The sequence below is a fragment of the Geotrypetes seraphini genome, chromosome 3 (assembly GCF_902459505.1).
Source record: "Geotrypetes seraphini chromosome 3, aGeoSer1.1, whole genome shotgun sequence".
NCBI classification, from domain to species: domain Eukaryota; kingdom Metazoa; phylum Chordata; class Amphibia; order Gymnophiona; family Dermophiidae; genus Geotrypetes; species Geotrypetes seraphini.
This window is the reverse complement of record NC_047086.1, coordinates 43,612,500-43,625,596: the sequence shown is the minus strand read 5'-3', so window position 1 is coordinate 43,625,596 and position 13,097 is coordinate 43,612,500. Positions and strand designations below refer to the sequence as shown.

The window sequence follows — 13,097 nt, the reverse complement described above, 5'->3', positions numbered from 1 at the left end:
CGGACAGCCTCTCAAGCAGATCTGCTTGAAGAACTTTGAAAAAGTTTGCAATTGCTGCACCGCGCATGTGCGAGTGCCTTCCCGCCCAAGTCAGGGCACGCGTGTCCTCAGTTCAGATAGCTAGCTAAGAAGCCAACCAGGGGAGGTGAGTGGGTTGTGAGAATATCTGCCTGCTGTCCCAGGACAAGCAGGCAGCATATTCTTACATGTGGGTGACCTCCAAGCTAACCAGAAAGGGATGGAGGGAGAGTTGGCAATTTAGGAGACTAAATGTTATAAAACAGACTGACCAAAATGGCCGACCCGTCTGGAGAAAGTATCCAGACAATAATGAGAGGTGAAAGTATGAACCGAGGACCAAATGGAAGCCTTGCAGATTTCCTCTATAGGAGTTGATCTGTGGAAGCAGTTCTGTGAGGTTGAGTGCATTGCAAGTAGAAGGCCAAAGCACGTTTATAATCCAGAGTGTGAAGCACTATGAGGCTTTGGAAAAAACACTGGTAGAACAATGAATTGATTGAGATGAAATTTGGAAACCACTTTAGGTAAGAATTTAGGATGTGCAGGGAGGACCACCTTGTCATGATGGAAAACTGTGAAAGGTGGATCAGCAACTAAAGCCTGTAACTCACTGACTCTTCGAGCTGATTTGAGGGCAATGAGAAACACCACTTTCCAAGTGAGATATTTAAGAAGAGCCGTATCTATTGGTTCAAATGGAGGCTTTATCAAGTGAGTAAGGACAAGATTGGAGGTGGTTTGATATTGAAAAGTCCTTTCATAAACCTGGAAACCACAGGATGAGCAGAGAGGAGTTTCCCTTCAATAGGTTGATGGAAAACAGCAATCTAACTGAGATGGACTCAAATAGATGTAGACTTGAGGCCACCAGAGTGAGGTAAGTGCAGTAGATAATCTAAAACTGTAGACAGGGATGTAGATATCGGTTGCATATGATGATTAGAACACCAAGCAGAAAATCTAGTCCATTTCTGGTTGTAACACTGCCTAGTGGACGGCTTCCTGGAAAACTCTAAAATGTCCTATACAGACTGAGAGAACAGTAGAGTGGCAGTTAGGTTGAGAGGTACCAAGCTGTTAAGTGTAGAAACAGCAAGTTGGGATGAAGTAGCAAGCCTTGACTCTGTGTAAGTAGAGAGGGAAATACTGGTAGAAGCAGAGGCTCCCTGGTGCTGAGTTGAAGTAGAAGGGAGTACCACAGTTGTCTGGGCTACCGAGGAGCTATCAGAATCATGGTGGCATATTCCCTCTTGAGTTTGACTAGTCTTGAGAATCAGAGGAAATGGAGGGAAGGCGTAGAGGAACTGATTCGTCCAGTCTAGAAGGAAAGCGTCCGCTTCGAGGCGCAGAGGAATGTATATCCTGGAGCAGAACTGAGGCTGCTTGTTGTTTTGGGAGGACGCAAAGAGGTCTATGTGAGAAGTCCCCCACCGTGCAAAGACTTGATGTTGAGGAGAGGAATTTAGTGTCCATTCGTGAGGTTGTAGAAGACGACTCAATTTGTCCGCCAAACAGTTATGTTGACCTTGAATGTAGAAAGCTCTGAGAAAGATGTTTTGATGCACTGCCCAATTCCAAAGCTTCAGAGCTTCCTGACAAAGGAAGAAAGAGCCTGTGCCTCCCTGTTTGTTGACATAATACATGGCGACTTGGTTTTCTGCTCTAACTTCATGGGCTGTGACACGGCTCTCCACAGCCAGTCCGGTCTGAGCATAGCAGAACGAGATGCAGGCAGCGAGCTAGTTGGAAATCAGCACTCGCAAACTTTTTCAAAGTTCTTCAAGCAAGTCTGCTTGCGAGGCTCCGTGGATGATGTCACCCACATGTGAGAATATGCTGCCTGGTTGTCCTGGGATAAAGACTGTTTATTATTTGTTCATGTAATATAAACTTAGACAAAGGCAGCTCTTGAAATAACTGCAATCAACTTGCTATTAGTAAATCTGGCACTTGAAAGCTAATGCTAATAATTAACTGAAAATCTACCATTAACATTTCATGAATGAGTGTTCAAAGAATGCCAAAGTTACTGGCAAATTAATGTGTGCAACAATCCTTTGTACTGTTATACTATCACTTGTGTTCTCCAAAAAAGTACTTCACAGCATGTTTACTTATAGCTTTTTACTTATTCATTGGTCTTCAGAAGTGTCAGTATTAGCCAATTGATTTGAATGGCCAAATACTATGTGGCACTAGCCTCCTCATCAGACCATTGTGTTTTATATAAAGTGCTTTAGTGCTTCAATACTTCAGTAAATAAATAATTCATCTTTCAACTTATCTTTTTTCCTTTTTCTGAGTTTTCCCTTTGTCAGTAATTATCGGGAAGGGACCTTCATTTTGGCATGTTCCGCCCGAAGGCTGTATCAAGAAAAAAGTCCCCTGCAATAAAGTTATGGCAAAGCATAGCTTTTGTGAGCTTTGCAAAATGTGGAATGACTTAATACTCTTTCCAAAAATACTAGGACTAGGGGGCATATGATGAAGCTATTAAGTAGTAGATTTAAAACAAATTGGGGAGAAGACTCTGGGGAGAGTTAAGATGGCGGTGGTTTAGGCAGCAGCGTCTATATCGCGAAACTGTTAATGGGCCAAAAGTTACCCTATGTAGATGGCGCTTCTTATGTTCTTATATGCCGCATTCTAAGAGGAAGGTTGCTGTCCACCCTGACCCCTTTGTGGCAAAGACTTCCACTCCAACACAGCTAAGCTTCATTGGCTCCCAGTCATCCTCAGGGTTCACTACAAATGCGCCTGTCTAGCCTTCAAATCTCTCCACGGCATCCTTCCTCCCCTCTTTCCACTATCTTGGCTCTCCTCGAGTCCTGACTCCTCCAGATCCTCTCAAAATTTCAAACTATCTTTCCTCTCTTCAAAAGGCATATCCCAAACAGGAAAACTTGGAACATCCCTCTTCTTCAGGATCACCGAGCTGTGGAACAGCTTTACTGCCCATCTTCAGAGTTCGTCCTCCATCCAACACTTCAGAAAACATCTGAAAACTTGGCTTTTCTCCAAAATGTAACTCCCTCCCTCTCCATTATTCTAAGTCCCCCATTTCCTTTCTGTTTACCAATTCTCTTCCTCTTTCCATTGTAGTTCCCTTCTTATTTTAATTCCTGTAAACCGTGTCGAGCTCCACTCCTGCGGAGATGACGCGGTATATAAACTTAAGGTTTAGTTTAGTTTAGCATACTATTTTGGTGCTCGCCACTGACAACGCTGATCCTTGATGTTCTGGAGGGCTTCCTTAGTTTTTTTTCGGCAGGAAGAGTCACCGGAGATATTGGGCTGGAGGTTATCCTCCCCCCTTCAGGGACTGTCGCACCCTGCTCCGCTTGTGGCCCAGTCAGGAGACCCCTGTACAGAGGAAGTGTCAGGGGAAACCCTGTTTGAATGGGCAGAAGCCGCAAGAGGACAAGGAGAGCAGGCTTGCTAGTTGGTTCAGGAAGGATAAAACCTGCTGTGGTGACTCGAGAGTATCTGGGATGCTCTCAAGAGACTGAACTCAACGGTCACTGGATCTTCCCAGAAGGTGGCTAATCTTGTGAGTACTGTTGACAGTTTGGAGAAATCTTTGGCTAACACTAAAGAAGAATTTACCTCAGAAATTAAGAAAGTTAATGACAAAGTGGAAAATTTACAAGAAAGATTACAAATTTACACGAAAGATTACAAATTACAATAGAAGGTTAAATTTACGCTTATTGAACTTTCCAAAATCTCTTGGATTGACGTCTTTAGAAATACAGTGGTACCTCAGTTTGCGAGTAACCCGGTTTGCGAGTGTTTTTCAAGATGAGCAAAACACTCAGCAAACGTTTGACTCACAAACCGAGCACTGCCCCGATCAACGAGCACTTACAGTTCAGGAAGCGCAGCTTTGGGGGATTCCTCTTCTGTCTTCCGGCCAGCCTTCTACATCGGATGCCTTCCGCAGGTTGGAGGACCTCTGTCTGGGCCTGCGCGGCCATGTGCTGTCCCGCCTGCACGTTACGTGTGACGCGCACAGCGTCAATCATCGGCATTGTGTGTGTCGTGCGGGTGGGGTAGCGCTCGGCTGCATGGGCTCGGGTGAGGGCTCTCCAGCATGCGAGGGGCATCCGACGTGGAGGGCTGGCTGGCGGATGGAGGAGGCATCTCTCTGAAGGCACTGCGAGGTTCTCCGGTGGCTGGCATCCCCTCCCCCCCCCGAAGAGACACTGTGGGATTCTCCGGCAGCTGGTATACCCCCGAAGTGGCACTGTGGGGTTCTCCGGCGGCTGCATCCCCCCCCCCCCCCCCGAAGCGGCACTATGGGGTTCTTCTTCAGATGACCAACGGAGGAGACGGTGCTGCAGCACCCGGCACCCAACAGGTATAGAATGAATCATCTGAGTTTCCATTATCCCCAATGGGGAATTTTGTTTTGATAAACGAGCATTTTGGATTACGAGCATGCTCCTGGAATGGATTATGCTTGTAATCCAAGGTACCACTGTATTTTAAAAAAATACCTGGTAGAAGTGTTGAAATTTTCCTCTGAACTTATTCCACCTTTAAATCGGATATACTATTTGCCTACTAAGAAACAGTCAGGTGCCTCCCCAGAACAGGAAAGTTTAAATGTAGTCGAATCCCTAAATGTAACTGAGTTACTGGAATCCACATTGTCTTCAATACAGAGAGAACTACATTATTGGTTTCCTTTGTTTTTGAACAAGACGTCAATGCCATTGTAAGATTATACTTTCGTAACTCAAAGATTGTTTCATGGAAAAAGGATTTTTTCTGACATCACAAGGAACACACAAAACCGGAGAAGATTGTTCTTGGTAATGTGATGAGATCTGAGATATTGACTCTGGCAACAACATTTCTTTTGGCATATCCATGTAAATGCTTAATTAAAATTTCTAGGAGTGAAATGTCTTTTTTATGCTGAACAACTCCGAGCATTCCTGGATATGAAGAAAATGGCAACTAGAAAAGTTTAGTAAGATCTTAAGACAGTCATAAAGAAAAAAGGAAAAGGGCCTTTAACTGTTAAGCCTATTCATAATTATTTCTGCTTTATTTGAGTTACTCTTTACTCTTGGTACTCTCGCTCTTTTGAATAGTGGTCTAAGAATGATTTAAGTTGACTGTTTAAATGTATTAGTTTCTTGAAATACTCTCCATCTGTTATGCCTGAACAAGAGATCTCTTGGGGAAAATATTTCTTCACACAACATGTAATTAAATTCTGGAATTAATTGCCAGAGAATGTGGTGAAATCAATTAGCTTAGCAGGGTTTAAAAAAAGGTTTGGATAATTTCCTAAAAGAGAAGTCCATAGGCCATTATTGAGATGGCTTGGGGAAATCCACTGCTTATTCCTAGGACAAGCAGCATAAAATGTGTTTGCTTTATTGCAATCCGCCTAGGTTGCAGGCCAAAAAGAAAATTTTAAAATAAATAAAAAAAATCTGTTTTACTACTTGGGATCTAACTAGGTACTTGGGACCTAGTTTGGCCACTGTTGGAAACAGGATACTAAGCTTGACAGACCTTCAGTTTGTCCCAGTATGGCAATTCTTATGTTCTTAAACATCCTATAATTAGCGACTAATAGGTTTATTAAACTCCTTTGGCCTGCCCTAATACGTTCTCTGGAACTACTGTTTTAAATAAGCAAATCCACAGAGATACAAAATGTTCAAAGAAATAAAAGGAAAAAGACAAATATAAATAATTTAATACACTGTTTACAAACAAAAATGTGATTTTCAACTCAGCCTCTTCATTTAGAATTTGTGGGCGACTACACACATATTGCAGTATCAGGAGTCACACTACCAATTAGAGGAGGACTGCACATGCTGGCTACAGCATATATCAAAACGTAAAATGAATTTGAACATCCTGAGTCACCTTAAAAAAAAAAAAGGAAAAACGGTTATGCAACTTTAACCTCTCTCTCTTTCCTATTTGTAATTAATTGTCTGCAATAATCTGTGGATCATCTATCAGAAGCATCGGGGGCACTGTGAGTTAGACATATTGGGATCCAGGACAGAAATTAAAGTGCCAACCAGTAACAATGTTCTTTAAATTCTGCCTCAATGATGGTAATTATCTTCAACCGGGGGGGGGGGGGATTATTTTTTGTGGTGCTGGGATCCAGCACAGTCATTCTGCCATCCCCCCCTTCCTTTTCAAACCAATTCTGGATGCATGGTATGAGCTAGAAAAAGCCAACTCCTTGTATGCAGCATCCTAACCACTTTCCAATCTCTTCATATCTACTACTAGTGGTTTGTCTAGTGTGAGCACAAAATCAAATATGGGACACAAACACCATCCCCTACCACAACACACACACAGCAAGGCATTTAGCTTTACCAACCCCACTACCTAGTGTCCACCAGCACTAACACAGGATGGATATTAGATATCTAACAGCAGAGAAGCTGAAATGCAAAACGACTGCAGTGTAATCCAGCACCTACATCCTCTGTCCCAAGATACCGTTATAAATAATCCAGGCAAGAACCTTTTTCCTTAATAATAACTGTCAGTATAAATCGTGACAGATCTGGGAGGATAATATGGAGAGCTGGTAAGCTGCAGGTTCCTAAATCCTCCGCAGTGAGTCCAAGATGCTCCCCACCGGGTCCGGCAAAAAGGTCAACGGCGGAACCTCCAGCACTCAGGCAATGAAGGAGGGGGGGGGCTGAAAATCACCCCACCCCTAAACACACAAAGCCCGGAGCTACTTTTACCTGCAATGGTCAAGCTCCATGTGTAAAACTGCAGCGTGTCATTCACCATATAGGACAGCAGCTCGACGAGCCCTCCACGCGTCTCCCAACCCAACAGCCCCATAGCCGGTCCTAATACGCCTCTTAGCTCTAACGCCTTCCTTCCTTCCTCAGCAGTCACTAAACACCTCCTTATGCACAGCAAAGACAGGACAAAAACCTTCCCAGACGCAATCCGCTAAGAGGCTGCAGCCCCGTCACGTGACTCCGATTGCCATGGGAAACGGCCCGCTCCTTCTCCGCTTCCCTCCCCACCCCCCACCTCACTGCTTCTGTGGTATCTCCCGACCCCTCGGCCATGCCCCTTTCTGCCTCCCCCCTCTGGTGCCTATTGTTACCCCCCCCCCCCGTGGAAGCCCTGTCAACGCATGTGCACTCTTAAAACATCTGCGCGCGCGTGAGACATGAGTGGCGTGAGCCATGCTCAAGCGCAGCATCCTTCATGTGTGTGCACGTGACAGAGAGAGGACGATCCAGTCTCCCCTCTCAAAACGCTGCAAAGCGAAACGAGCAAAAACCTCTTAACCTTTCCACATTTCATTTTCCTCCATCAAACAACCAGGGCAAATGCTATGGAAACCACTCTATGCGCGAACTAAGAGCGCAAACTGCCGGATATTAGCAAATCAAAATAATACTGCAGTTATTTTCGTGGAGGGATTTGCGGCTGCGCGAGAATTAAACCCTCCCCCTCCCTCTCCCCCTTAACATCGACTACTTCCTGTTTGCTCCCGCGATGCCTGAATGCACCAATCAGAGCGCGAGTAAGTCGGCGGTGAGGAAAATTGAAGAATTCAAACTTTAAAGCCGTGAAAGGTGAAAGCCGTAGTGGTTTTTAGCTAAAACGGTATATTTTAGCCTGGTGGTTCTCACCGACGTAAGAGATAAGCACGGAGCGAAGTTGTGTGTGTGAATCGCAGAAGGTAAGGAGGTTGTGACCCCCCCTCCCACTATTACTTATTATGTCTATAGCGCTGAAAGGCGTACACAGCGCTGTACATTTTAACATACAATATAGACAGTCCCTTCTCAGAAGAGCTTACAATCAAATTTAGACAGGACATTTCTGGGTTGGGGAGATTATAGTGGGTTTAGGTATCTGACAGCAGTGAGTGGGAGTTAAAAGTTGAAAGCAGTTTTAAAAAAAGTGGGCCTTTAGCTTGGATTTGAACACTGCCAGGGACATTATAGAGCAAGTCCCTGCTCAGTAGAAACAAACAGGACAAGTAGGAGTTTAAGGATATGTTGCCCTAATCACTCTTTCCCCCCACTGTATGGTGCACTATTTTTCTTTATTGGTCCCAACAAGGATGCCTGTTTTGGAGTGTTAAAACACCTTCTTCAAAGCTTCTTGATTTGTGAAATAATATGAAGAGAAGTTTTCCATGAGCCAAAAAGCTTGCCTGGCCTAAAGGATAGGTGCAGAACTTTGTGTGTACCCTGAAGAAGGCGTTTTTACATGCCAAAACAGGGATCCTTTTTGGGACCAATAAAGATTTTATTACTGGTTGAAAAGACACCCCCCTTGCCTTTTTTTGTTTCTGTCTTGACTTGAAGGCAAGGTGTTCTGCTTGTTTACTTGCACTATTTTTCTTCCCATTTGAAATAGACGGAATCCATGTATTTCATTTGTATGTTGGATTACGGTTCTGGTGGTTCCTGAGAATATAGTTCAACTCTTGTCTAGTGTAGTGCTTCTCAACCCAGTCCTTGGGTCTCATCCAGTCAGCCAGGTTTTTAGGATACTCAGAATGAATAGAAACATAGAAATAGACGGCAGATAAGGGCCACGGCCCATCAAGTCTGCCCACTCCAATGACCCTCCCTATCTATCTTTGCGGATAGATCCCACATGTTTGTCCCATTTGGCCTTAAAATCTGGCACGCTTCTGGCCTCAATAACCTGAAGTGGAAGACTATTCCAGCGATCAACCACCCTTTCGGTGAAGAAGAACTTCCTAGTGTCACCGTGAGTTCTATACAGAGAGAGTTCTATACAGTGGAATTGGTACATGCACATCTTTCTGATATATATTCATTGCAATTTGCAAATATCCTGAAAACCTGACTAGCTGGGAAGCAACTAAGTGGTTTGTTTAAATTGTTTTGCTTTATGTCAGATGTGGCACTAGGATTTCTTTATAAACTCCTGTCTTGTAGACATGGAAGAAGATTTGAATGAGTGGCATCAGAAGCTAGCTGCAATCAAGGATAGAGTCCGAAGTTTGAAAACTAAACATCAAACTGAAGAGAACTTGACGGATGAGCTGTATCTTTCTAAACGATCTACTGACTCTACAGGTACAGTTTTACAATTGCATAGTAGTCAACCGCACTAGCCTATGTATTGTAAGTCTTCTCTTTTGAGTATTGTTTTGGAAAGCAAGCAGTAAATCAAATTGGTATGCTATATAGAAGTCTGTTACTGTGCATCATCAGGGTTACTTTCTTATTGTTATTCTCCACTAGATATGTTGTAATAGCCTAAATCAGGAGTGTCCAACCTACGGCCCCGTGAAGTATTTTGTGCGGCCCCGGTCGAGAGCGATGCAGTGTTTTCCTCTGCTGCCCCTGGGTGTTTACTGTCTTGCCGGCTCCCTTTATCTTGCTGCAGCATTTGCGTGGCCCCAGAAACATTTTTTTCAGCCAATACGGCCCAGGGAAGCCAAAAGGTTGGACACCCCTGGCCTAAAGAGTAGAAACCAATCAAAGCAAAATAAAACAAATGCAGACACTTAGGTATACTGTAATATGCTTGAGGTCTGAAAGCATATAAAAGTGACAAGCTTGACTTAACACAGCTTACTGCTGATTACATGTGGTGTGGGTTGTTTTGGGTTGTTTTTTTGTTTCTTTTTTTAAACTCTAGAGCAGTTTCACATTACAGCTTGTCAAAAGGTATCTTATTTTCCTTTCTTTTGTTTATTACATGTTAACAAATAGCGAGTTATATACATAGTGGCTTTTATAGATACCATGTTGATGCACCAATCTATTGAGTGCACAGTATTTTTATTTTTATTTTTTTGTAATTATTTATTTATTACTTTTAAATTTTTCCAAGAAACCTCTTGTACAGAATATTGAAAAGAAAAATAACTTATTTAAACAAAACAGAATCTCCATTAGGCAATTACATTCTTAATCAATACTATTATTCCCATAATATGGATCCAAGAATCCCAGTGAGTGTAATGAAATTAAGTAATATTATTAACAAAGAGAGCAAAACATCTGACTGCAGTAGAGGAGTCTACCTAATTACTCTACTATTGATGTTATTTCATTAACCCCTTCCAGGCGTTTCGTAGAGAGGAACCCTGTTAGTTGAGAAGGGTCAAAGAATACATATGTATTGGATCTATATTTAACAATACATTTACAGGGATATCGTAATAAAAAAAGGCCTCCTATCATTGTTACTCCTAGTTTGAAGAGCAGGAATTGTCGTCTACGTTTTTGGGTGTCCTTAGTGCACAGTATTTTTAACAAACCCAGCTGAGAAAATAATTTCTCAATTAAGGGAAAGGGATTGGAACTTGTATATCACCATTTTGTAGTACTTCAAGCATTTTTCCTTATCTGTCCTAGAAACACGATGGCAGATAAAGGCCAAATGACCCATTCAGTCTGCCCATTAAAGTATTTACAAATGTATCTCCAGCACATCACTTCGATTTCTTAGTAGTGCTGAAATCCCTTCACTTTTATGTCCTACCACTGAGGAAGAATACCAACATATCATCGCTTTATTTATTATTCAATTTTCTATACTGTTCTCCCAAGGGAGCTCAGAACAATTTTACATGAATTTATTCAGGTACTCAAGCATTTTTTCCTGTCTATTCCAGCAGGGTCACATGGGGGGGATTAAGTGACTTGCCCAGGGTCACAAGGACCACCATGGATTTGAACCCATAACCTCGGGGTGCTTGGGCTGTAGTTTTAACCACTGCACCACACTGTCCCCTGGTGTGCTCACAATCTATCTAAGGTACCTGGAGCAGTGGAAGATTAAGTGACTTGCCTAGGGTCACAAGGAGCAGCACGGAGTTTGAACCCACAACCTCAGGGTGCTTAAGCTTTAGCTCTAACCACTACAACACACTCTCCTTCATCCCTCATCCTTTTTTCTTCCCCCTCCCAATATTAGCAGTGACATATACAGTATATTAAATGGGAGGAGTAACATTATTTCTGGCAGAATTCTGTTCAACTGCACAATGCAGAATTCCCCAGACACACAGAAATGCCAGTGTTCTGCACAGAATTATTCCTTCTCTGGCCCAGAATCATGAATAACTGCCAACAATATCTTCGGGAGCCTGCGCAGGATCTACAGGCTTCCCTCTACTGAGTTTCTGCCCTTGATAATGTCACTTCCAGACTAGTCTGATATGGAAGATAAGAAAAAAATATCTTACCTGATTTTCTTTCCTTTAGTCCTTTAAGACTAGTCGAGAAAGCCTCACTTACTTATGGTTATTGAATTTCTTTCTTTTTGTTTCTATTCAATTCATTCTATGTATGGCATAATTTCTTTTTGATTTTGCTATGATGTATCGTGCATTTTATGACTTGAAACTCCCAGCAGCCAATTAGCTAGTGGATCTGCATGGGCAGGAGTGAAGGCAGATCACTCCTGCCCGTGCAGAGCTGCTAGTTGATTGGCTGCATGGACAGCCAATCAGCTAGCGACTCTGTAGGGAAGGCGAGTGAGAGATGATGATAATTTGAATCGGCTGGAACAGGAGGCAGGAGGGATCCCTCCTGTTCCAACCACCGCTGGATCACCTGGTTTCATATCAGGCCTGGCAGAGGCCTGCAAGGCATTGAGAGGGAGGGGAAAGGGTACAGAACCTGGCAGGAGGGTGGGGGCTGGTTGCAGAGACTGGCAGGGGACGGAGGGAGTGAGGGGGCTGGATGCAAAGCAACGAGGGAAGGGGGAACAGGGGGCAAGGCACTGGGGGGGGCAGAAGGTTACCTTGGTTTATATTTGGGTCAGTTTATATTCGAGTATATACGGTAATTGGTAGATGAATTGATTGTGTGTGACATTTTATCTCTATTCATTATGAAATGACACTTTGAACTTGAGCACCTTTGCTTGGCTGTTTGTAATACTGAACATTCTATGGTTGCACAATCCCCTTTAACAGAAAAGCATATTGCACTACTTTCTTGCTCTATCTCTACCTGCTGGTTGATGGACATAATACCCAGTTCTGTTTTGGTCTGGTAGGCCTAAAGGAAAGAAAATTATCAGGTAAGACATTTGTAACTTGCTTTTTCTATCTACTCAATATTTATATGCAACTGGAGTTGAAACCCAGCTCCAGAAGTATAGCAGCTTTATGGCTCCCACCACCAACAGCTGATAAATCGGGCCTTTTTTTCTTAGTACTCATTTCCAGGTTTATTCCCACCTCCTAATGTCTTCAGAGTATTTATTTAATTTCTTAGGAAATGATTTCTAAAAATGTATGCAAATAATTGCTTCTCTTAACAGGAATAAAGCAATGTTTATTGGTGGCAATTTTACATTTCTGGTTGCCTAAAGATGGGTACATAAATGTTTTGCATTTTTATTTTAGTCCAAAACAGGAAAGCAGAGCATTGTTGCAGTATACAATGATTCAATAAAACAATTCAAAAGTAAATATGTGCAAAGCAGTATAGGCAAACTAATTTTTATCTAGAAATATGATCTGCAGCTGTCTGCAGTTTTTGGCCTTTACATTGTGCTCCATATAATTGTATGGCATTCATTTATCTTCCCTCAGATCAGTATTTTTCATGTAATCTCTTTGCTGTGCTGTCAGCAGTGAATGTCAAATATGAGACAACAAAACACATGCAACACTTTCTTTTTTTTCTTCACTGTAGATCATTCTGGCACTGTTAACAAAATTATGATGACTACCAACAGTCCAGAAGACTGGCTGAATTTCTTGCTTAAATCAGAAAAGAAGGGCAATCTTCAAACGGACAGCAGCCTCTTAAATAAAATGATTGACCTCTACAATCGAGCAGTAGTTGCTCTGCCTGCAGAGAAATATAACCTAAATGAAAGCTATGCTCAAATTCTGGTCAGATTTGCTGAACTGAAAGCGTAAGTATTGAAACTCAGGTAGTTAAACAAGGGAAAAAGGTTTTTGCAGTGTATGCCATCCTTTAGCTTTCTACCTTTTTTCTGTTCAATACCAACTTGACATGCATGAAGCTCTACTACAAATGTCTGAAAGGTGAAACCCAGAGAAGCTTAGTTAAGAACATAAGAATAGCCTTACT

General features: G+C 42.6%; 2 protein-coding genes across 5 annotated transcripts in view; one reads left to right on the top strand and one right to left on the bottom strand.

The window, feature by feature from the left end:
• The window catches only part of ELOVL4 (ELOVL fatty acid elongase 4), a 48,576-nt gene extending 41,217 nt beyond the window's left edge, over window positions 1-7,359 (bottom strand). The window contains exon 1 of one of the 2 annotated variants that reach the window (XM_033938826.1): window positions 7,333-7,359. In XM_033938826.1, coding sequence (XP_033794717.1) covers window positions 7,333-7,357 — 25 coding nt within the window. In that variant the 5' untranslated portion in view covers window positions 7,358-7,359. Of the gene's footprint in view, window positions 1-6,767; window positions 7,002-7,332 lie in introns of those variants that run through there. The other variant, XM_033938825.1, reaches the window with a different exon arrangement.
• The window catches only part of TTK (TTK protein kinase), a 184,222-nt gene continuing 178,400 nt past the window's right edge, over window positions 7,276-13,097 (top strand). Inside the window, exons 1-3 of one of the 3 annotated variants that reach the window (XM_033938823.1) lie at window positions 7,276-7,622; window positions 8,967-9,107; window positions 12,693-12,918. In XM_033938823.1, the coding sequence (XP_033794714.1) occupies window positions 8,969-9,107; window positions 12,693-12,918 (365 nt within the window). In that variant the 5' untranslated portion in view covers window positions 7,276-7,622; window positions 8,967-8,968. Of the gene's footprint in view, window positions 7,730-8,948; window positions 9,108-12,692; window positions 12,919-13,097 lie in introns of those variants that run through there. The other 2 variants (XM_033938822.1, XM_033938824.1) reach the window with 2 other exon arrangements.